The sequence below is a fragment of the Lytechinus variegatus genome, chromosome 7 (assembly GCF_018143015.1).
Source record: "Lytechinus variegatus isolate NC3 chromosome 7, Lvar_3.0, whole genome shotgun sequence".
Lineage (NCBI taxonomy): Eukaryota > Metazoa > Echinodermata > Echinoidea > Temnopleuroida > Toxopneustidae > Lytechinus > Lytechinus variegatus.
The window spans coordinates 23797356-23824664 of NC_054746.1; the positions used below are offsets into that span (position 1 = coordinate 23797356).

Below are 27309 nucleotides of genomic sequence, written 5' to 3' on the forward strand. Positions count from 1 at the left end.
GTCATGATGTTGGTGAGGGTTATGATGTAGCTGATTGGAGAAGTAAAATGGTGGTTGATGATGGTGACGCTGCTGGTGGTGGGAGTCGTGGTGATAGGGATGATAGCGATGAATGATGGTGATCGAGGTGCTGGTAACGCTGGGAGTGATGGTGATGGAGGTGTTGATGTATGTAGATGCTACGAGCATGACGAGAGGTAATGACGGTTAGTGGTGAAGATGGAGGCCGGGGAGTCGTGGGGATGGGGATGGTGACGTAGGTATCAGTATTGATCATGGTGTAGTGATGATGGTTATTGAGTACATGTAGTTGGTAGTGATGTTGGTAGAAAAGATTATCTAGAACCAAGGAGTGATAGTGATGGTGGTTTGTTAGCGACGATGGTGGTGGTGGTTGCGATGGGTATGATGAAGTTGTGGTATCAGTAGGCCTTGTGATGATGGTGATTGAGGTGTTTGTAATGGTGGTTGTGATGTTGGTGGGTGGTGGTCTAGAAGCAAGAAGTGATAGTGATGGCAGTTAGTTATGACGATGGTGGTGACGGGAGTCGTGTTGATGTGGTAGTAGTAATGGTAATGACGATGGTAATGGGACGGCATGGGTGATGATGTTAGTGAAAATGATAGTGGTAAGGATAGTGTGATATTGGTAGGGATGGCAGTGGAAGTTATCTTAATGATCACATTCTTTTTGTTGAATGCATTGGTATTGGCGGTGAATGGTGATACAGACAGCGATAGTTGTTTCAGTATCCTCTGGAATGGATGAAACAAAATAGTTGCGAAGTACAAAAGCTAATAATGCCTTAATACCACAATTTGATATTAACTGACGATGATGGCCTCACTAAATAGTTGAAATATCATACTTGTTACTCGATTAGAAAAAAAATAAAGAAAAATAATCGGCAGACACAGATGAATGACAGCACTGCAGCTCTTGATATATCAAATCATGTATGATGCTGATGTTAGTATTTTCTAGATACTAGTACTCATCAGCAATTTATAGTTAACATGGCGTCAACGAATCTCCAGAGAAGAGACGATAAGAGGATACAAGTCGTTGCCCTGTACCAATCGGCACGCATCTCATAGCAGCTCTGAGCTTGCGAAACAGGTGCGTTGGTGACGATACGCTGGTGTACCAAATGGATATAAACATGTGTATGTTTTGACAATTATGATTTTCATTCCATCAGATTTCATTTTTATATGGTGAGTATTTTACAATTCAGTAATTTCCTCATATTCCAAAATGAGATTTGAATGAATGTGGTCTGTATGGAACTTATACTTTTCATAGAGAACAATATGAATTTAATTTGCTGACAGTAATTTAGTAGGGTCTTCCATACAAATTTCATCGCATAGATTGAGTTAACAAGATATCGACATAAATCCCCAGAATTTCTAGATTTTTTTTATCTAACATACCCACTCGTCTCTGTGTTATTCTCCCATGTTGATACTAACTTTGATTTTCTACAGGAATTTACGAATTAATGAGTTCATATTTGCGTATATCGTGGCATAAGTGATGTCTTCAATTTGCAATAGTTTATTTAAGCATTGTATCTCGATTGAATTGGCGCGAGTATTTAATTAACACTGTTATCAGTATGATTAGTGATTTTCAAGCACTCAGCATAATATGAAGGTTTATCCGTAGCATTAAGATTAATCTGCAAGAGGTATGATTCAAGTAGTTCGATAAATATACTCAGTATAGATGAGTCTCCTTTTAAATATGTTTGAAAGAAAAAGAGATTTAATTATGGGTGAAATGATAATTCCTAAATGCATGATTACAAATGAAATTCGATTGAAATCATTTATTCAGGACGAATTAACATCATATCTTGATGAATGTTATGTTTGGAAGCCTGTATACGAGCAATTCAATCTGCTGAATATGTCTTCGAGTTTGGAGGTTCCAAGATTTCTTTTCTTCAGAAGATTTTTAACATATGTCATTTTCAACACTCAGCATTTTAAAATGGAAAAATTATAATAATAACGTATTTTGCAGCCCCCTTTAAGACCAGCTGATAAAGCTAAAGTGAGAACGTTTGATAAATATGAAATATTATTACTAATCTTGTGTTCAGCAAATGTGGTGTGTGAAATATTCCTGAGAACTAATATGTTTCCATTGACTGCAGAAGCTTTGAATTCTTTTTGATATGTTAGTTTGAAACGACTGCATAAAGGACCGAATCTAATTGGTCCATGCTGTTTCAAGTTTGATATAAAAAGGTCGACATATTAGGAAAAGAAAACGATATTCTCCGATGGATCGTTTGCATGGATGAAAATATTACGATTGGCTTGAAAAGAAGACTCGCCAAAGCATACCAACATACAATGATACCATTCAAATCGAACTAAACGCATTTTTTTTTGTCGTTTGAAAAAAATATTTTACACAAATATTTCATGTTTTATGACTTTAATACTTATTCTGGTGGGATACAATTACCCGGTATTACCAATTCATCGTTGAGATCATGGGTAGTATTATGAATATAATTGGGAATGCATGTAGTCATAGTGGAAGAGTCTTGTTTGCTCATGTACTTTGATAGTGGTAACGAGTTTGACTTCATTGCTGTTTTGGTATCATTATGACTTTGTAAGCAAACTTGCTCACAAAGTGGCGCCAGTGCAGGGGTGGATTCTTTAACGTGTTTTTATGAAGCAGGTGGGTTATCTGTCAAACTTTGGTCCTCCTGACGTTTCTCTTCAAAACTTCATAATAGTTTTATGACTTTTCCATCGCTCAATGGCATCATAAATATAGTCTCAATGACAGTTTACAACATGCCTTTACTTTGTGAAAAGAGGAAATCAAAGTAACAAATGGTTTTATCAATGGGATTGGTATTTTCTGGGTCTTGTTTCAGATGGAAGTTTTTATCCCCTATTTTGCAAGTTGAACTTTAATTGGTAGTCAATATTTACCAGTGTCGCATCTCAAGGGTTGTAGTATGATAAGCGTGGCTACTATGGGAGATGTATGGTGCCCGGCTATCAGCCTAGGCCAGTCGGCTACATGCTAACCGTGGAATAATAATGCATCACAGGCGCCGCAATACAAATACATAGCAGCCGCGAGACCAGTTCAAATCCTTTATGCACTTCACACAAGCGACCATGTGTGTCGCGTTACCGTCTATTGCCTTGGCAAAAAACTATTTTATGTAGCAAGTTTTATGAATCATTATTAATATCGGGGCAGGCAGAACGATAGGAAGCTCCCTCGGTAACACTTTTCTTGGAGCGTTTTCAAACTGTTGGATAAGTGGAGTGGGAACGGCCGCTGATTGGTTGATAACTTATCCAGAGAGTGGAGCTGATACGCCGGGGACCTGTCACTCAGTCGCCATACTCTCATATGATAGGACGTCAGACAGACTACCAGCACTGGTATCATCCCTTCCCGTTACCATAACAACCGACTCCACGGCGACTGTTGTTGCACTTGGCACCGAAACTCACTCCGCTGCTAATTATATCACAGAAAATAGCTACCAGTCATGGAATTCCAAAAATATCGGGTGGCTGGGAGCAAGAAAGAAGGCGCGTGCAGTTGGCCTCCGTAATGAAACGGAGGCGCGCAAGTCATTATTATGCTAGCAAGTCGTAACCAATCACACTTGGGACACCACACGCATTCCAACAAAACTTTTTTCTTTGGTAGAGAGCGCCTTTTTCCGCGTGTGTCATCTTCTACAATAGCTACAGTGTCCGATTGTAAAGTGGTGGGTAAACAGTGATTATCAAGATTCATCCAACCATGGGCTACTATCCGTATCATCCTCGAGGATAAATCTCATCGGAATCACATCATATCCATGAGATAGTTGGGGGAGGATCAACTTAACTCCGATTTAAAGAACATAAATCATTTCAGCAATTCATCAAATGAAATTGATAAAAATCATATCTTTATTCGATAGATCGATTCAATGCCATCAGATGAAGTGGACACATTATATATCAAGGGACAGCGATTAGTACCTCAGTCCCTAGACTCCACCCATCACCAGTAAACAGACGGACGACTAGTAAGAAACTTTTCTTGGGAGGAAAATCAGATTCCATTTTCGTGAAGGAAATCCAGCAAACCTCATCGATACTTTTGTTCGTCATTCTTAAGGGTGCAACTGAAACTTTGGATGAAGGGAGAGAGTTCTTTGATGATACTTTCCAAAATGGGGACGAGGAGATAACATTTGAAGAATCCTGAGAAACTATTTTGAAGCCAGGAATCTACCGGTCTTCAATTTCGTATTGAATCAGACTCGGAGAATTCAAGCCGAAACGTGGAACATATTTACGGATATCATATCCACTTGGGATTCCCTAAAAGGAATTTTATCATTTCGTTCTCAAAAGAGAATCTAAAACGTAAGTGACTTTTTCCGTTTTATCCAACATCCTTACTTCAATCTTTCCATGAATTAATCCATACTATTTAATTCTTACGTTTTGTTGCATTCTTTTCCCTACACAAATTATCACTTGCGGTTGCGTATTAACTTTTTCAAAGTGCAAATTTCCCTTCGTCACAGGTAACTTAATAAAAAGAAAACAATAGGTAAAATACAAACAAATATTTTCTTTTGTGCGTGTATGATCTTTGGGGATGAACTACATATCATAAAACTTTTAGACATGGTTCAGAATACTGTCTTCGCCCTATTTTTTTGATCTTTCATAAATAGTAAAGGAGGATGATATATGATGAAAGAGGCGCCCGACATACAAGGATGTTCAATTGCTTTGAATAACCAGCCCCATATAGCATTGTCAATTTCTCACTCAATCACTCCATTTGAGGGTGTTTCGTTTGAATTATTAGTTAGCAATTTGACTGCCTCCGAAATTAATATGTCGCGTTACAACTCTCAGCTCAAAATGAATAAAAATCATTGTAGGGGAGAAAGAATATAAGTTTGAAAGAGACAGAAAAAGAAGAATATGCATGGTTGATAGAAAATGATAATGAATTCGTTTATCTGATTTATTGCGCTGTCATTTCGTATATATACTGGTTATTCTATTGTACTCTTCGATCCTCAACTATTATCAATTGATTAATTATACTGAAGGCGATGCTTATAGAGATATTTGATTTAAAAATGCACAATCAGATTCTCTTCGATTAGTCAGAAAAAAGGCTGTTAGAAGATTAGTACTATGATTTTTATGGATATTAGACATTCTTGAATTTACAAGGAACTGAAGTAGGTCATCCCTTCAAAAAGATAATGATTACTTTTCGGTATGGAATCACTTATCTGGGCCAAATGTCTCCGTAAGTTCCTCGAGGCAAGACAAGACATCGTTTAATCAATATCGGATGGTGAATATTTTCCAAAAAAACCCTCGATGTCTTCTATTTAAAGCTATTTTTTTTTTACTCTTTCTCAATTTCTTTCTTCCTCTCAGAGATACAATGGTGATAATGAATTAGTTTCGACAACTATCATTTCCCCGTCTGTCTATTTGTCTGCTTCCAATTGATTTAGATGTCCCGTCTTTAATATCACAATGTGAAAATTCTTAAAAAGGCCCATGCAGTATTGATTGAGAAAAATGAAGCAAGCTCAAAGTGAACTTTCGTTTATACAGTGAAGTTCTCGACAAAGTCATAAAGATGTGTTACAGCTCAGTCCATAAGTCTCTGAACTCTGAACTGCAAGGTCCGGGGTTTGTCCTTTGACAAGGCATTTGTCTACATTTGCTACTCTCCACCCTCCATTAGATGGGTATCCGATGGGATCAAATACTTTAAATGCTCGAGCGCCCGATCAGAGTAGTCATGCAAAAGGCGTGGCCATGCTTCGTTTATATAGAAGTTTTGTATTAAGCGCTTCATAAACTTTGCATATTTTAATTATCATTATGGAAAAAGGCAACTAGAAGTTCTCCACACGGACAATAAGATTGGTAGACCCTTTAAATGATAACCTCAAATTTGATCAGATTAGTAAAAAGACGTTAAACGGAATGTCGAAAACATGTTTTATGACAGGTTTGTAACAATCTTCAAATTAGAATGTAACCATTAAAGTTTGATGAACATATCATCATGAATTTAATAAGATTTCTCATAGGAGTGAGTGGCTGCTTTTGTTCCCTGATTCACAAGGAAAAGGGATTTAGATCGTTTGAAAACAATTTAATTCAATTTAAAGTGGTTCTTAAAAACGTCACTTTTTAAGGGACGGAATAAATGGAGGGATCAAAGATGTGAAAAGATAGCCACTCCAATCGATTGTTGAATAGAAGAGGTAAGGCGTAGTTGAAATCAACTGGACAAGAGGCGTTCTCTATGAGTACTCGAAACAAACTATAGTCCAATTTAAGGGTAAAACATAAATAGATTCTCCCTTTTAATAGAGGGTAGTATGAGAAAAGTAGTTGGAGGATATTATGATTCCCAGTAGATGGTGTGGTTTTCTTACTCCGCCCTTGGCCCAATTCAACCTATTGTCAAACTTTGGCTAAATTGCCTTCGCTGACTGTCGTAGAGTTGGGCGTATTGTGTTTGCAAAACGTTTGAAAGCGTGTGCTTTATTTTGCTTTTTCCCATTCCCTTTTCCCTTCCAACGACCTGTCGCCAGTCCGGGGCAGTAAATGAAAAGGTACACTTTCCACGAGTCTTCGCGAACAATTGACGACTCATTCCCTAAGACGGGTCTGGGACCAAATTTACAACCCGAAAGGACGTGAAATGTCGAGACGGAAAAACTGATTGGAGAAAAGGAACACACAAAAAGGAAGAAAAATCGAGCAATTAATTGGCACTTGGCAAAACGTGACTGTAATAATCATTATGTTTGGATGGAACGTGGTAAAAACAAACTAAAAAGAGACATTAAAATAGCCCCGTGTCGCCATTCTATTTAAAACGGATTTAGTATGTCCTGTTAATATTCATATCATGGTTGTTCGCTAAATTCCATCACCAAGATGTTGAGACTGAACTCTTAAAGAGTTGCTATCTAACAAAGAGTCATGTTTATTTTCGGGATGTATTGCTCGTTTGTTAACATATAATCCTCCTTTTGAAGATAAATTAGCACATGCCGGACATGTTTTTTAAAAAAAATGGGACCACCTACAAATCGGAATATATTATACCACTTTGAATGTATAAAAGTGAAAAATTGAGTGTCTACAACATTGTCTAGAATCTGTTGAAAACAGTTACAGAAAAGGTTGGTTCTCAACGCATTATGCTATTAATTGCTAAATGTTGAAAACCGGTATATTATGTGTGTATACAACAGTGCCTTTCTAACTTTGATTTGCTGATAAACCTTTAACACATTCCGATGGAAAACATATATAAAAAAACACCTTTAATTACTAGTCATTGGAATGAATTAAAGCAAAAGATTACGTTCTTTAAATACTGGTAAAGTCAATAAACGCTAAGCTTTATCATTGGTTGAAAGTAAATACAATGAATACAGTCAGTTAAACTTAAAGCCAATGATGGTTCTGCGTAGGAGGACGAACTGAAAAGGAAGAAGAGGAAAAGGGAGCTAGAGGTGGAAGAGAAGGGAGGGCATAGGTTGGAGTCTATATATTTGAATGACGTTTCCCAAACAAACACGTGTCAAGATGGATCATTCAGCCGGTACTTATGGCAGAGTGTATGCCTGCCCACTCATTTTATTAGTGTGTGTTGGTTACAAGGTAACTTCAAGTTTAAGGAACTTTACAAGACGATATCAAATACAATTTAAGTATTCGCCAGGTACCGTCGCTGTGAATTCTTACACATCTACCAACACCAATCATTGACAACCATGCATATTTTTGTCTAATCAAACTAAACAGGATAGATAATGTGGGAGGGATCAGCCGACAAGCATGTCGTTATGAAGTCGTTTTAGGGTCCAATTACGGTATTCATTCATTCGTATTAGCGTTCATTCACTGAGAAGCTCCCAAATAGAATGGCATTTCAAGTTGAGTTTCCGACGGAAACCATTAAGTCCTCATCTAAGTCAAAACCCCATTATGTATAATTACTATTAAGTGGCCATTTTATCTCAGTTAGTGTCTAACTTGAGAGGCATATCAGGATATTGTAAAATAGGACCTGGTATTTAAAACTTTCTTCTCAATGGAAGAAATTAATGAAATAAATCTGCCATGATTTATAGTAATTTTGTTTGGTTAATAGATACCATCTCAGGAGGATATGGATATGGGGGGGGGATGGTGCAATGTTTTGTACAATTTGAATAAGTTATACAACAAGGCTTGGAAAGCATTTTTAGATAAACATATAATCCATGGGTACTTTTGTTGGAGCTTTCCATCTTATTGTCCAGTAGAATTACGATGAACTCGTGCGAGGAGTAATCTTCAACAGTTGGAATGTCATGAGAGTGATACTTCGACTCCTAGGATGGCGACGACATGCCAGTGGCTAACAATGTATTGGGCCATGCAGTCGTCTGAATAAACCAAAACAAAATAACAGAATCCCATTTTTGATAGTCAGTTGAGCGAATAGTTCGTATTGTATTCATTTTTTTGGTAGGAAATCACAAGTATTGTAGGAGCCGACTTGGTTGTCTTTATATCTGTCACATCGGGCCTTATAATTTTTTTCTTTCCCATTAGTCCTTCTACAAAATCATTGTATTCCCTACCAGTGAGTTTTCTTGTTTTTCAGCCCTTTTCGTACTTGTTATACAAGACATAAAAAGATCAAAATTACCGAAAGCAAAAGGAAAGGAGACTTTTCATAAAGATGCATTGGGTCCTATTATAATGTTCACGATGTGATGGAAAATCACAATTGATCAATGAATTTGAAGTGCAAGAGAAGAATTAAACTGCCGTTGTTTTGTATGACATGAACGTTTGTGTGTTGGGCGCGAGCTGTGACGCCGCGGCGACAGAACCTTTTTAGTCAAAGGAAATAGAGAAATATGGGATAAACTCGAATGATTCTTCCCTTGTTTCAATGTAGTATCACATTACGAGGGTGAAATCTCACAGTGAATACATGCCACTGCCTCTCTTGAACTCCGCAAAACAGACCTACATTACATTATGATTTTCCACGTCGCAGCAAAATGCTTATAAAAGAGGGAACAAAAATGACGAGAAGAATAATGACGAGCCGCCTGAGCGCAAAATACCTTTGGGGAGAATCCTTCTGATGATACCATTATTTTGCTGTTACATAATAATGTAGATTGAATCTACATTTCGAAGGTGGAATAAATGTTTTCTTCTTGTATTAATCGACCGGAAATATGGACAAGGAATTCACGCAAATTGAATATTTGAATGCCTTTTTCACAAAAGCTGAATAATATCTATTTCTTTTGTAAGGTCTCCCGATTTTTTTTTATAAGGTCGCATTCCTTAATGACCGACTTTGAGGGATTAAAAAAAAAGCTATTCTGGACTTTCTTTCAATTTATTTTTATCTGATATGCATATCAAACAAACAAACTGCTAAAAAATTACAGACATGAAAAAAAATGCAGAAATGAGACAATATATATCATTTATGTATCTATATCTATGGACAGACAAGATAGAATAGATTGGACGTATTATATATTTTAAAAAGCCGTCGCTACTACATGCAATAAACTAAGCTAACTAAGGTGATAATGGACGGTGACATCACGATATATTAGCAAACACTTCACAGACGCTTCCTATAACGCAGAAAAACTTATGTCAAAAGCCCTTCAAAACAAAGAAGGTTTTGTCGAAAATCGGTGAATCAAACAGCAGTGTCGTCCTGGACTCTGAATAAACGACATATTTGCAATTTTGTTCAGACCGAACCTTAAGATGATGTCGACAATGACCTCAATAGATTCTGAACGTTGCAGAAAGTGTCTGCTAAGTATATGCTAAAATCAGTTGTAATATCAAATATTCATCTCCATCTCTACTATGTTGAAAAAATTGAGCATCATAGACTCCCATATATTCATCATATTAAAGTTCACAATGAAGGGTGTTTTTTAATATTAAAGTCTTGCCTTGTATGGAGAACTACTGCAAAGTTATTAATGATTATAAACAAGAGCATTAAAAGTGATTTCTAAAATATAATCATATATATACAATAATTAAAACATAATTTTCGAAGCCAGCCCCTTTCATGATTAAGTATTATGAAAATGATTTCTTACGCATAGGTGTTTTTTTTCGGGGGGGGGGGTGCATCACGGACGAACGATAGTGAAGAAACACGCAGTTTGCATATAGTTTGGGAAAACACTGGTTTGGTGACCTCAAAAAGCGACATAATGGCCCGGGAACATCGGAAATATATTTATTCTACCAAACAGAACCAACACGAACAATTCAAAAGACCTGTTTTCAAAATAAATACAAAATGTAATGCCACATTATTATGGAATGGACAGGAATGGAGTGTAACTCAAAAATAATACCCACGTGTACATGGACTCATACATCATGCAATGAAGTTTGTCACAAGACTATTATTACTGCTCCTGATGCTGTTACTATACTACTACTACTACTACTACTACTACTACTACTACTACTACTACTGCTACTACTACTACTACTACTACTACTACTACTACTACTACTACTACTACTACTACTACTACTGCTACTACTATTACTACTACTACTACTACTACTACTACTACTACTACTACTACTACTACTACTACTACTACTACTGCTACTGCTACTACTACTACTACTACTACTACTACTACTACTACTACTACTACTACTACTACTGCTACTACTATTACTGCTACTACACTACTAATACTACTACTACTACTACTTCTACTATAATAATGATAATACTACTACTAATGATTATAATTCTGCTGCTGCTGCTGCTGCTACTGCTCGATACAGGAAGATAATTCCATTTAAAGGTCAAGTCCACCTTAGAAAAATGTTGATTCGAATCAATATAGAAAAATCAGACAAGCACAATGCTGAAGATTTCATCAAAATCGGATGTAAAATAAGAAAGTAATGACATTTCAAAGTTTCGCCTATTTTTAACAAAATAGTTATATGAACGAGCCAGTTACATCCAATTGAGAGAGTCGATTATGTTTACTCACTATTTGTTTTGTTTTTTATTGTTTGAATTATACAATATTTCAATTTTTGCGAATCTGATGATTAGGACCTCCTTGCCTGAAGCACAAAATGTTAGAATAATGCAATTCCATGTGTTCAGGGAGGAAGGAAACTTCATTTCACATGACAATGACGAGAAAATCAAAATATTTCAAATTTCAAACAATAAAAAACAAAAGAAATAGTGAGTGAGTGACATCATCGACTCTCTCATTTGGATGTAACTGGCTCGTTCATATAACTGTTTTGTGAAATGAAGCGAAACTTTAAACTGTCGTAATTTTCTTATTTTACATCCGATTTTGATGAAATTTTGAGTGTTATGCTTGTTGATTTTTTCTCTTTTTATTTAAATCAAGTTTTTGTTGGGGGTGGACTTGTCTTTAAATATTCGTGTAACAACATTCGACAGTGATAGGTGTTTGGCAAACAAATCCATTATCAATACTATGTAACGATTCTTGCTATAAGAGTCTCTACTTTTCCTGAAAATTATGAATTGGATTAACAATATCATGATGTTAAGAGAGTGGGAAAAACGAATATAAAGTGGAAAGAAATTGTGTGTATGCGAACGATTACAGCAAAGTAATTTGTGAACATTTTGAAAAAAGATTGTACTGACTACTATGCAAAGAAAGAGAATTTAAAGTATTTACATATTCAAGAGCAGTTTTTGGCAAGAGATTAAAGAAATGTTTGTATAATATTCGAATATAGTGATGCATCTACTATGATGATAGCCCCCATACTCATTTTTGAAGCTGTGATCGTTAATGTAGTGCGAATAACTCCAACTGTATACCACTGCCGAAAATCATAAGGTGTATACAACTCATAGAGATCTACAATAAAGCCTAACTTCAATCCGACTCAGATTCGACCCAATTTGAAACTTTAGTGGAAGAAACAGATAATGGACAAAAGAAAGTTATCTTTTATCCTGAAAGAATCTTCATGATCTTAAAAAAGACTTTCAAATTAACAATAAATGTTCTTTTTAGTTCAAAAGCTGGATTCCTTTATGATTATCGAGATCAAGTATTCTGCCACGATGATCATTTTATCCTCTTCTTGGAAATGTAGTGAAATGATCAGAAAGACAAGGATACAGTGAAATCTCTCACATGCACCAATAAATTCGATCAGTTTATTCGCTTTCTTATGTGTTGTACTTTTATCTTAATAAAGGACCCCCCCCGAAAAAAACACAAACACACCAAATTACCCAATATAGTCAGCAAGAAATTCCCAAAGTTGATTGTTTTGAGAAGAGAGAATGAATGAATACGACGAAAGAAGAGTAAAGAGGGAGTAAGTGGAATGAATCGGGGAAGGGGGTGTGTGAGGAGGGGGATGGGTTACATCGGTTTAGGGCACTCTGGTGCAACCATCGGGATTCCTTGGCACCTTATGAACTCCCAGGGGTTATTAGAGTTCATTTTTCTTTCGAGATCTGACCTCGAGACCCCAAGTTTAAGAAATTTCCCCAAGGGTTATGATGAAACATAGTGAAGTGATTATTCATCCGAGAATTTGTCTTTTTCTGAATTTATCTTTATATTGTGCATATTATTTTGACAGATTAAGAAACCTTATTCGTTGTAATAGTGAATAACTTTGTTATTTATATTCTGTTTCATCAAATCGGTCATGAAAAGATCATTCGCAGACTCCCCCTCCCTTGGGAATAATAAGATTGTAATCAAAATGAAGTTTGAATGAACATGTTTGTCGCGTTTGTTCTAAGCATCAAAGTTATGAGATAGTTCTTGTTTTTTCACAATCTGACCATAAACATTTTGATTGAATAAAGTATTTGTTTATTTGCTTATGTCTTTGGCAGGGTCATCATGTTGATACTGTGTTTGCTCTGTCTCACTTGGATGATTCCTATGTTGGCCGGGTCTACCTTGGTGCCAGGGGATCGTTCATCGTCAGAGAGAAATGTTGACGATTCACACTACCTACCTCCAACTAACCCACTCTTACTTCTCGAGGAATACACTTCTTTAAAATCACAGATGGAGGACCTGGACCCCTTAGCGTTCCCACCTGGTACCGAGATTCGAATAGCCCCACACAAGGTCCTTAAACCTTCAAGCGAAGAAGCCATGCAGATTACAGAAAAACAATACCTCCGCGGGGACTGGTGCAAAACGCAACCCTTGAAGCAAAGAATTGAAGAACCAGGATGCATCCCAAGGACCATTGCAAATAGATTCTGTTATGGACAGTGTAACTCTTTCTTTATCCCCAAACAAGCGGCGTCTTACAACGAAGCTTTCAAATCATGCTCTTTTTGTAAACCGTTTCGAGTTAACCACATTACAGTAACTTTGCGATGCCCTGGTCAGAATCCACCTATCAAAAGGAAACGGGTTCCAAGAGTAAAACGGTGCAGATGCATGGCGGTGGATGTTCCGTAGATAAACACCCGATGGGACGGTATAACTTTATAAAACACTATTTATATCCTGTGGACAAAGTTTGAGATGAAAAGGACATCTTTGATGAATTTATCTATGACATGTATCAATATTATTTCTATCTCATCGTATCAAGGAAAAAAAGAAGAAACACGGCCACGCGGTACACACAGTATTCGAGGTATACACATTATCGTGTATGGGATGCGTGTCGCAGGCTCTGATTGGTGGAATAGGAAACTCAACGAATCATCACGTGACTTAACGAGATGACGACATTTACTGAGTGGTGTCCAAACAGCTCTGTGTGGCGTACAACGGGAGCTCAAAGGCACAACGCCATATTTATGCAATTAATATAATGCACTCATTAATTATTGATATTTGTATAACAGAAGATATGAGATATTCACATTGTACATATTGTATAATGATATAATCTGTACTGTATTCAATGAAGATATTCTCTACTACTCTCGTATTTTTGTGAGTGAAATATAATGTAAATACATGGAGATATGTATGAACTATAAAATTAATGTTATGATGCCTTTTTGTTGCTTTGTTGACAGTGTGAAAAGTCATATTGCCGAATCGAAATGTCTTTGACAATTTTCAAACAATTATGTTTTGACAAAAACGGCTGTAAACTCAAGTAGAAATAAAGAAGGTGATGATGTTGACGACTTTGTTGGTGATGATGTTGACGACTTTGATGGAGATGATGTTGACGACTTGGATGGTGATGATGTTGACGACTTTGATGGTGATGATGTTGATGACTCTGATGGTGATGATGGTGATGATGATGATGAATCTACTGATGACGATGACGATGATTATGATATAACAACACATAATTTATGCTTGTAGTATTTTGAAAATGTGAAAAAAAATCACGCAGTTTTTGCTACATTAAATTTTCTCAGGAAATCTAAACAAAAAATGGCGTCAATAAAGACAATCATGCATAAACTACAGAAATTTTCAAGTCATCTGTTCTCATAATTGCCATGTTTAAGACAATAATTATACTTCATTGTATTAAAAATATATACTTTTGAAGAATGAATTCAGACGAGAAAACATAGAATAAAGAAAACAAAAATTCATTGTTTAGGAAAATGTAGAATAAATCATTTTGAGGTCGTACGAAAATCCTGGAAGCCATGTCAATAACACGTTTCATTTATGATTGTTTTTGTTTTATTCTGAATCTTTATGTTTCTTTCTCCGTTGGCGCCAGTCTCCAATGACTTCGCGTTAGAATGAATTCTATTAACATTGTTAAGGAAATGAATTACCACAGTTCGACGATCAATAGCAAGTGTTAAAATGTTGGCTCCGATCAAAGTGGAAAACGCCGAAAGCTTTTTAAAATAAAAACATTAAAAAGTAGGAAGAGAAAATGGCGATGATAGAGGAGGGAAGGAGTAGTAGATGAAAGCGTCTCGCCGGCTGGACTGACTGCTTCTAGTTATTGCATCTTATTTAGAAAGAGATTGATCCTTTTGACAACAAGTTTCGGCGGCATCCACTGAGAGGCACACTTCCACGATATGAAACACAATACCACGAGCGGTTTTCCTTCTTACATGGGATGGGGGTGTGCATGTGTTCTAAACCTTCACGGATATTACAGAATAAAATTTTATAAACAGTCTCTTATGATTTCTTAGGGTAAGACTTGTTTTTATGGAAACCATTTCCTTCCTCTTGGTCCTGTCGACATCTGGAGGTTATGACCAGCACGTTGGTACCATGCAGGGTTCTCTTGATTCATGATCAAGACTAGGTCTGGGTATAGGACCGCAGCTGTTAAGGTCAATACTACACTGAAAACAGGGACTCAGCTCTGAAAGTTCGCAAACACTTTGGAAAACAACATTTACCTTTGGGGGAAAAAAGAAGAATTTTCCAATGTTACTGACTTAAACCAAGGAAATTCTTGCTTAATTTTTTATACATGTACAAATAAAGATTATCTTGCATGCAACAAAAACGAATTGAATTTTAATAATTTTAGGAAATTAACATTTTGTCCAAATTCGTTTAGGGTAATTTTTTTTCAATTGGTTAGGTTCAGTGGCGTTGGAACTAGTTCTCTCCATTTTTGTCTGACCAGAACAACCCGGCACCACTTGGCTGAAATTCATATCAATGTTCAAACTTAGAGTTATGCTCATGAAATAAAGTCATGGATCACGGGATATAAAATACAGAACGGTGTCTATTTGATATTACTGATTTCAGTACAGCTCTGTTGAAACTTTTTCATATTCTAAAGCCAGTCATCGATAATTTGAGTCCAGAAAAATGTCTTTTAGATGTGTTTTGTAAAAAGGTGTGTACATCAAGTACAGAATGACTACCGAATTCAATTCAAAGGTAGGGGTGGCAGCATATGTGGGTGTGTGTGCATGTTTGGGAGGGTGTGTAAGTGCGAGAGGGTGGGAGTGTCTGCGTGACCGTGACATGTGTGTGTGATTTAGAAATATTATTTCCAACACGGGAAATACGGGAAATTATAACGTTCATACATGGAAAAATCTTAAAACACTGCATAATTTCTTAATTCATGAAGAGAATATTAAAAAAACATTAATAATTCAAGTAAGGATTTTTTTCTATATTCAAGAAATGTAAACAAAATACCCTTAAGACTCAGAACATATCAAAGCATCAGACTTTTAACACTCGATAAAGTAAGACGTACATTCTGAAACATATTGGAGAATCTTTCGAACATTTCTAAATCATTTGCTTTTTTAAAGAACACATTCTCCCCCAAATCACATTACACAGTGAGAACCGTCACTTAGTCCAATGAATAATTCAATCTACTTCGTGTTAAAAAAAATCCATAAGGCCTATAGAAGAAATTAATTTGTTGTGGATTTTTCATATACATAAACAATAATTTCAATCTGTGATTCACATCAATTACTTCTCATTCATATAATTTAGAAAATGTAAATGAGATTATTTAATCAAAATATGATAAGAATATTGAGATGCGATGGCTACATCCGTTAATCCTCGAAAGGTTGCACCCGAGCGGACATACAACCCTAGCGACTCGGTGGGAGCCCCGATCGCCTATAACCAACCAATTCATTGGCATATACTGTGCCGTAACCACCAATGCACACGGGGAGCAAAAGATGGGTGGAGGGGTGCTACTATCACGGCCTGTTAACACAACCACTAGTTTGCTCTGCCAGGTTGCCCTGAATAATTGAAAACTCTCCATTGCAATCACAATGATATTGTTTCTAAAATGACAGCTTAATTTTTCTATAATCCTTGCAGGGGGCGCTAACCGGGACTCGGGGCTTTAGGCCCCACTTTTTTATTTGGTCAAAACCGATCCGAGCTCTTGCATTTTTATTTGATATGTTAGAGATAGGTTCACCTTCACCACTTTTGTATCTTCTACTTGCTTCATAAGTTAACTGTTATTTATCTGAACCAGTTGTTTGTTTATTGGCTTTTCCCTACTGTCTCATCTTAATCCGAACGTTATGTTAAAGTGTGTTTGGATAAAGGTCGGGGCGTTCACCCGATTTCGCCTCAGTCGCCTTTATATCACAGCATATATACATATATATATATTTGTTTCACCGAGCAGCACTAGGGAACGTCTTTCATGGGTGGACCAACTGCAGACCTGTTTTTTTCTCCTATGGGTACGGACCATACAACCATCAACATACCGTCTTGGGTTAGAGCTACCCCTGAGTTTGGAATGTGACAAGTTCACACCAGGATCGCGCTGCCTGTCGCCAGTCAGACTAATCGCTGTGTCTCCATCTTCCCCAAAAAATCCTTGCTCCTCCACTTGACGTTAAAGATTGGTGACAATTGCCATTTTCGGCAATAATTTCGATAAAAATACGAAGCGGTTTTCTAACTCGCAGGTTATTGAACCCTTTATACACGTACGTCATAATGCTATTTCCCAGTTCTTTCTGAGAGACGATGGATCATTATTTCCTCGATGATGATATAATTTTGTAAAAGAATGCCGCATTTCTTTCTACCCCGCTAAACAGCTATTCAAAATTCATTTTTATTCAACAGTGAATGAGCTATAATTTACGCATGAGTCAATGAATTTGCCATTAAATATTGTGAAACAGTTTTCAACGACTTTGCAATTTGTGTTTCCATAAAGTATGATGCTTTTATTATCTAATAAAGTTGAAAAAAAAAACCGCAAGTTTTGCCATTCTCTTAGTGGGTTCGACTGAAGCAAAACCGATCTTCTACGAAATAATGCAAGCCAGAAAATATACTTTTAAATATACACGCGTACTAGGAAACGATATCAAAATCAGAGAATATATAGAGGTGACAGACTACCATTAAAAAAAACTAAAACCGAGGCTTTTATAAAAGTGATTTTGATTAACAAAAATATTGACACTGGTGTCTTTAATCGTAATATGAAAGAAAAAAAAAGCTCTTATCATTAATGGGTCTAAATCTATCATCTTTAGGACTAGAATCTATCTTGGCTTAATATGATGATAGAACGAAAGCCATTACCAAAATATCCAAAGCATTAATTTATTTAGAACTTCTGTAGGGTTGTGAGTCTCCTTGCGTGTTTATTAGATTAGTGACATTTGTATGACTAGATTTACGTTACGAAAAGAGACCAAAGCCAAGAAAAGAATGATCATTTATCGGAATATTCCTCGTTCTCGACATGAAAGATCTGACTTTGCAAGTTAAAGCACAAAACTCCATGAAAGACGAAATTGCGTCGTGTTCTATCGCCTGCGTGGCGCCCGTTTAAAACAAGTATAATACGCTAATAATCGTTGGAGTATGATGACGCCCGGAGCTTATCATTCCATACAATACACCGGCATTGATACCATAGGAATAATACCTGTTAAATACAAACTTATATTTGTATTCTCGATACGGCTCGGTGCTTTTTATCGATCATTGCTGAACAATTACATCTCTTTTCATTGCTTTATTCCTTTTCCGTGCTGTCTTTCTTGTATTAATACAAATAATTCATTTAAGCAGGGAAGTTGGGCGCATCTGTCAAACGAGAAACACACAATCCTCTGTGCTTTAAGGGGCGGGTATTTTTCTGGCTTGATGCCTCACGAGCATCTCATTACACGAACAGTAAAATGCAGATCAAAAAAATATTTGTCATTCTTTAAAGTCGATCCTGTCTTTATTATGACAAATGAATGTCAATAGATATCGTGTCGTCTCCATGTCGATTTGCATGGTCCCATTAGTCGAGCTTTTACACGGAACATCGGCTGCACCTCTTTCTCAATACAACTTTACTGTCAATTTTATGGCAGTAAGGAGCATGACCGAGTCAATTTTGTTCCTCTTCATGGAAGTCACGGTGGTGGGGGGGGGGGGATGGGGTGCTAAGATCTGAACCATGAATGCACTATGATGGACTGGTTCTCGAGATGAGGGTTGACAGTGTATTAATGGAGACCATCAGACATAAAATTGACAATTACGCATTATAATGGTAGCACCGACATAATTCATAATATTGGAAAAGATAAATAATGATCATGGACCAAATTATTGATCTTATAAATGACCAGTCATTAATCTTTTGATAATTTGACCAATCTGTTCTTTATTAAATAGACAAGTCGTAAAACCAAATAATCATTCTTTTAAACTTGCCACACCCGCGAGCCATTTGCAATTACGAAAGCGATCATCCAGTTAACAAAGTTTTGGAGCCTGCCAGCCAGGATAGAGACAGATAAGTCATCGAGCCCATTAAACAAAACCAATCAACCATTATAAGACTAGCCAGTTATTAAACAGGTATAAAACCAATCAAACAATAAGGAGATAATGAAGTGATTCATATGAAATAAAATACAGAAAAACAAGACCTAAAATGAATTACAAATCAATAGTAGAGGTCATCTGTTACTATTTCATTGAAGATTTTAGTCAATAAATTTATTCACTGAATCTTCAGGATCAGACTAATTTATAAATGAAATCTATTTTTTTTATCAAGGATTCGATGAAATTACTTTTGTTACCAATGCAGGACTGGTGTCTTCGCCTGTATATTTTGGGAATGATATATCAATATTTCTTCATTGTCATTGTCACAAAAAATTGAAGTTAATAAGTTCATTCAACGAATCTACAGGACCAGAGTAATCTATATATGAAATCCATTTTGAATTGAGGAATCGACAAAATTACTTTTGTTACAAGTGTATGTGTCTTTACCTATGCAGTTTGATAAATGATATATTTCGATCATTGTCATTGTCACACAAATTGATTGGTATTGTTAAAAATCCATCTCAACAGAAATAGATTCATAATGTAATATCAGTTGAATCACGAGGGAAAAGTTGAGACCATGAATACATGTATTCAACAATAACATCAAACTTCATTAAAGCTTCTAGTATTTGGTATATGGACAAGCTAGCATTCAAAGGAAAATGTTAACACACATACATGTGCAGTGGTGCTAAAAAGTAAGTGAACCCCTCTAGAAAATGCATTAGTTCATTGCCGAGTGTTGAATGTCGACAAGACCAGAACAATCCCTGCGAGCCAAGAGAAACAAACTTTATTGAATGTAATATTTTATCACCTGACTTCACAATTTAATATTTAAACGACGGCAGGAACTTGAAAACCTTGAAGAATTTTCATTTTCTGGTGGGTTCACTAACTTTTTAGCACCACTGTATACATTCATCCATGTCAGAGTTGACTAAATGTGTTTCTGAATAGCATTCCAAGATCACAAAAGAAACATACGAGCATGGCGAGATAAGTATTAGATTAAATTTCCATAATTTATTGCTCTCTTTGTATATATACCATTCTTAAAATCATTTGCATGATACAAAGTCATATAGCTACCATTGTCTATCATTCTAACTTAATCATGGATAAAATCCTACAATCGTCAGCACTGTAATAATCTACAAATGCAATTCACAGGGAATATCAAATATCCATATTGATTTCTGTATCAATATGGTAGACGCTGAAGCTGTATACCATTGTGAAAATTAACATGAATGTTTGAAAATAATTAATTCAAACAAACTGATCCAAAGTTTAACAAATCCCACTTGACGAAGAGGATATATTACAGTTTCATATACTTGCATTAAAAAATGGATAGCATATGAATCTTGACGCTACTGCAGCAGGGTTTCCCTTTTAGTGATAGTAAATATTTTCTTAGGAATGTAAAGAAATATCAGAGCAATAGGAACCATGATAGTTGTAAGAGAATGTGAGAATAAAATTACATTAAGAGAAAGGAAAAAAATAAAACATGATATACAATAGAAAGACTGAATTCCTTCAAGGGAATTGGAAAGAGAAATCGTTGCCACTTTTCTGCACAAGATCCACAAATAGATAGCGCATGAACATGGTGAATTTTCTCAACTCTGATTAAAGAGAGTTATTCTAATAGAAGATTCAATTGTCATGACTGTTACAAATTCCCAATTCCCAAGTGCAATGCAATTATTCTTACCCATGAAGCTCCTAGCTAGTATGCATGAATGACACCATGAAGTCTCATGTACTTTATTTTTCCATATCAGCACATTCCGATGCCTCGTAATATCTTACTTTTACCTTGTGTCCCGAAATCAACTCAAATCAGTGTCGCATTTAATGTATCAAAAATGTGAAGTTCATTCGTCCATAAAAACACTTGCAAGAACGAAAGTGGGAAGGATGATAAGATTAAAAAGAATGACATAGAAAAGGATAAGGAAGACATGGAAGACAAGATACTATCAAAATATCACATTTGGTTTGTATTGTGCATTGAAATACTAAATGTAAATTGCAACTTTCGTGCAACTTTTCTTATCATATTGAGATCATGTCAGTAGTTGATTTAAGCTTTGGTACATTTTTGTCATTTCTCAATGTTTTTCGGCATCAGGTAGAGTATGGAAAAGAAATCAATTTTAAAGATCATTTCAGATTTTCAGTTGTCGACATGCACGTGACAGAAAGAAAAAAATGGTCGTTACTCCCAACTCTGTTCATGAACTTATTTCATTGATTTCTTACAATGATGAGCATACCAAACTTGCAGTGCAGAATAGACTTCTGATGCAAGTAATTAGGTTTATCCAACATTGTACAGGCAATGAATACAAACATAATATGGCAATGGGAATGCACCATAAAGCTTTCAACACTTGCTGGATTTTGATTAATCCATAAACTCAATTCAAACAAAGCTGGTAAATAGAGCAAATACTAGATCACATATAATTGTTCTCACAGATCTGACATTTCAGTATTTTTATACAAAGAGCAGAGTTGATCGTCTTATGGCAATACTAAGTTGGTAAAATACTTTTCATGGCAGACCGATGACCTTCATTATACCTTAGTAAATCATTATACCAAATTGGCAATACCATGCATGCAAACGGCAACCTGATCTGAAAAGGGTTGGTCATTGAATATATACATATTGAGATGCAATACAAAGGATTTGAAGGTTTATATGAGCTGTGAGAGACATGAAGCAGAAAGATCGGCAGATCAATGTACAACTGAAGAAGCACATTTGACAAATATCCCTTTCAGTTTTACATGAAAATTGGAATGTCTTTTTGGTAGTACTTTTATCAATTAAATCATAAAACCAGTTAATCATCATGGAATAATAATAAAAATATAAAAATAATAATCGTCCTGAAAACCTTTATTGAGAATAATGGCAATGTTTCATATGTTCTTCACTGCAATAATCCAAGTTATCATCTCTTTTTTTCCCATTACAATACCTTTTAAAACACTCCACATTGCTCATGAATTTCGTAGTAACATTTTAGCATGCAATGGAACGATTTTTTTAATAATAATGTTTTACTTATGTCATCTAGAACAAATGTTACAGTAATGTTATATCAACACAGAATTTGGGCTTTATGCTGAATTGTAATCTATATCCATTTCTACTTATTTTTTATATGTTCTTTATTGCATTTCTTTTTACCTGTTCAGAAATACAAAGAAAACAAACCACCTCCCTCCAAGTTCGGGAACCTGGCCTTTTTACTTGTTCTTCTGTAAAAACATACCTCTCAAAACCAAACAAGATTTGTTGGTATTCAGAGACATAACAACACTTGAACAAAATGAAAAGGTATGCTTAAGATAATATACTACAGTATACACATATTTTCAAATATAAATATAAAAGCAAGAAATTTATTGAAGTATCATCAGCCTAGATTAATAAATTTCAACCTCTTTTTGTACACATTTTGAAATAGCACAGATATAACTATCATCACCCCAAAACTTCCAAAATATAATATGAGTAAATAATTCAGCCATATCATAAGTTGAGGACATCTTTTAACCCTAAAAAGACTGGGGGGGGGCTGATTCATCCCCCCTCGACACTTTTCGCGATAAATCCGCCGTGCGAAATTTTTGACCACGTCGCTCGCTGACATTTTACTTTCAAGTCTCGCGCAACTTTTGAGACCAAAATTGTGACCCCCGGGTACGCGGTTCCAAAATAACGCAACATTTCGTAAGTGCATGCAGACCCAAAATTACTCAAAAACGTGAATTTGTGTACAAATCCAATGCAAATAGTGTTCTTAGCCAAAATTCATAAATGTATCATTATTTTTCCTTTTACTGCTTAAAATCAATCAATTTTATCTTTTTTATGGTCAAAATAAATTCCCCAACAATTTCCATTGAAAAAACAAAAAGTCAAAAAAACAAAGAAATACATAAGAAATTTAGAAAACAATAGAATACATAAGAAAATAAATGTGATTTTGAAATTTTTTAAAAATCAATTTGATCAGATGCCTATCTAGAGTATGTGAAACAAAAATTAGCATTTCAGGGGCATTATCTTATTAATTAGAGCAAACTTATGATTTTACACATAGATTAGCATAATTAATGAGACATGAGATTTTTTGCAGAATTTGATGTTATAGTTTTGTAGATAATGCCATGGGTAACGCGTGTGCCAATTTTCGTCGCGATCGCGCGATCGACGGCCGAGATCATAAGGGGGGGCTGAATCAGCCCCCCCGTCTTCTTAGGCGTCAAAATAACCCAGTCTATTTAGGGTTAAGCTAGACGTACTTGCATGAATACAAATATCAATAAGTGTACACTTTACAATGTAATATACACATAACATTTACAATCAAAATATATGCGAAAAAAAGAAGAAAACAAAGCATTTCTATTGAGATGTATAAAGAAGAGTTGAAAAAAGGGGATAAGTCCTTGACAAGCTTCAGCCTTTTGAATACAAATTATGAAAGACAGAAGTTTCATGCAATGTTTGTTTTTATATGAATAATTAGAAAATATAACTATAAGAGAGAAAGTGTAGAATTTGGGAGCAATTTTAAGTCAACCACACTGCAAACATACACATTTGATATTTCTCATGAAATAAAGAAACTGATACTTTATATCAATCAATAGACAGTACTGCTTTAACTATAGCTAACAATTAGCTTGATCGATCGATTATAAATTTAAGTACCATTATGTAAAGCACGCTTAAAATGAAAGGAAAATTTATTGCACTACATGTAGAGATGAAAAGAAAAAATTATGTGTCTGAATATTATTTACAAATGCACATTCATGAATCTCCATTTGTCAAGTTAATTTCAAGTGACATTTACGAGATTAAGTGATAACATTTATATAATATTACCTCTCTCTCTGTAGGCACAGAAAATATAAATGCAGTCCATAGAGGGCAGCAGTTGTTTTTATGTAATGATACAACAGTTATTTCTATATAAACATATGAGAAGGAACTCAAATATATTTCAGAAATGAATGGTGAGATAGAAAGATAGAGAGAGAGAGAGAGAGAGAGAGAGGGGACGGGGAGGGGGGGGGGGGTTGGGAGGAATGGATGGAAATGTAAAAGGATAAGACTGGATCCACAATAATTTTCTATTGATATTTGCAACATTCTCTAAATGTCATTAGTTAATCCTCTGATACAATAATGATACACATATGAAAACATAATTTATACAGTTCATTGCTTCAGTCATTAACCACGAGTGTTTATCTGCCGAATTGTCTGCCAATATTATCTGCATAGATTGTTAAAGATTTATTTGTTCAGCTATACATCACACACAAAACAATCAGTTGATTTTAGTAACAATGGAAGCCAATGTGGTGCATAATCAATGGAACATGACATTATGAAAATAACAAAAGGATCACAAGAAAACACAAATACATGAAGAAACCAAAGAAATCACACTAAGGCGAAAGGAATGAGAGAAAGGATATCAAGAGGCTTCCATATCAAATGTGTCACAAATACAAAATAGAAAAAAGTTGTTCGCAATAATAAGATGACAATATACAAAACTCAATGCAAAAGTATATTATGGCCCAAGTTCACAGTGGATGTTAAAGCATCTGACTGGGTTTTTTAAGTGTGCACACAAACACATACGCTGAATTAGATCGATTGTTCTTAAAGTGTGAATATGGTAAATGTGTGCTCACTTTGGCGTAAGTTTAGTGTGTTAACAAGCCTCGCTATGGGTTAAATATCTCCATGGTCTAACCATCTACTGTGAATTTGGGCATACGAATTGTGTTTTGGAACTATTTCGACAATTTTACCTCTGATGTCTTAATAAAATCGAATAGGTCTACAATACTGTATATTTTTATTGCTATGAATACAATGCAACCACAATATTCTGGTAGTGTTACATGTTCTCAATTGAATGAATGTTCAATTCAATAGTCATGTATGATATGTAAACCTATAACTAAACAATTTTCTTAAATTTTCTGATGAAATCTTCGACAAAGTTTAAGAATTAAATGTGGGCACCTTAATCTTATCTTGTGTGCCAGTTTCCTACAAACTACTCAGAAATACTACTTTGCTTAAATTTTCATATGGATGTTTTTTATTTTAAAAATTGGGATAAAAATCCTGATTTTTACTTGCTGAAAACTAATCAATTTCAGACTTTTAATATTAAAATAAGACGTGTCACTTAGAAGTGGGCAAAACCTCCTGAATAAAACAAAGAGAGATATGCAGAAGATATCTAATAAACAGATAAATAAAAAAATACATGACTTTACCAAATTTTGCATTTTCAGCATTGTTTATTGAAAAAAAAGAATGCGTCCAAGCACAAGTACAAAAAGGGCATTTGAACCCATTAAATACTGTACTCTGGGATTTCCAAAGTTTTGGTAGTAGGAAACTGTGATTCCAGTAGGCAATGGGTTAAATAACCTTCAAAATCTCATCCAGTTTTGGAATTGATCACATGATCAGTAGGTGAGATCTTTTGATGCCATTTACTTTAAGGTACAACAAAACACAAAATGAGAAATTATTCTGGAAGTCTTTGAATTATAATATAGGCTTTCCAAATTCATTTTGAAAATGTCATAAATGAAATTTTTACATTCTTTTTGTTACGATGAAGTACTGCAGTAGGAATATATAAATTAATGGCTCAAATCAGCTAACCTCTTAGGAAAAAAATAAAACATTATGGGAATGTATTGGTGATACAAGAAACAGGTTCCAAACTTTTAAGAGATTCATGAATACTTTTTGTTCTTATTTTCACACTCTTGTTTAGTTGAACATTCTGCTTTGTGTCTTACGTCAATCGTTTCTATTACTTAATGCAACATCTCTCCAAAATGTAAGTATCAGTATTATGAAAATGTGACTCTCATTTCACAGAAGTTGCAAGAAATCCAACCAATCTCGACTATGGCAAGCAAATAATTTTGTATTCTTTGTTGAAATCTTCTTTTGGAACCAACTGCATTATCAAATTGTCATAGAAAGTAGCAAGCTGATTGGAAAAAAAAATGTCACAGAGAAAACATTTTGAAAGAATGGAGACATGCTTAATGCTGCCAATGCTGACTATCATATTTCAGTTTGATTGGAACGATGACAACTTTTGTGATGGAAGGTCTCCGTACTATAACCCTGTAAAATCCATTGGAATCCTTTTTTTCCCTTTTCATTGAAACATGGACAACATGAATCCATATATACTGTACAAATGGTATATATAAGAAAACATTGCCTTTTATTATATGTGCAAAGAATCAACACTAACAAACTTACTGACAAACAATACAAATGTATTCTATAAACTTCCATTCATTATACAGCCTAATGGTAACAATAATTCAGCCAGTGAATTTAAATAAAGTTCATTAAGAATACTTTCAAGCCACTCAGAAGCCATAAAAACTCTCAAGTTCATTACATAACCATCTTCAGCTGGTCTGATTGGGAATCCATAAAAATATGATAACTTATTTAAATCCATATGTCATTCCCTGAGTTAGGTACAGAAGTTCAATCCTGTCTCCTGAATCCATCAAAGGATGAGAATGTAACCCTCGCCTATAATTTTACTGAAGCTGATTTGCTCAATCTTGCTTTCTGTAAGTAGAGTAAAAACAAATAAAGAAAATAAAAAAAATGAGACAGGTTGGGGGCACTATCTCTCAAGAAATAAAAATGATACATGACTATTTGGGACAACGTAACCAATGTTTGAAGTTGGTTTGTCCTATAATTAAAATACTTAATGCCATGCCCACAAAATCATACACAATATAATATTTGCATAAACATGCATCATCCAATGCTAGAATATTTTTAGTAGGAAAATAATCACTA

At 35.2% G+C, this 27309-nt stretch overlaps 1 protein-coding gene across 2 annotated transcripts in view; it reads right to left on the reverse strand.

The window, feature by feature from the left end:
* Positions 1 to 24632: 24632 nt before the first annotated feature.
* Positions 24633 to 27309, reverse strand: part of LOC121418805 — a 56327-nt gene continuing 53650 nt past the window's right edge. For both annotated transcript variants that reach the window (XM_041612950.1, XM_041612951.1), the window contains exon 18: positions 24633 to 27069. In XM_041612950.1, the coding sequence (XP_041468884.1) occupies positions 27031 to 27069 (39 nt within the window). In that variant the 3' untranslated portion in view covers positions 24633 to 27030. The remainder of the gene's footprint in view (positions 27070 to 27309) is intronic.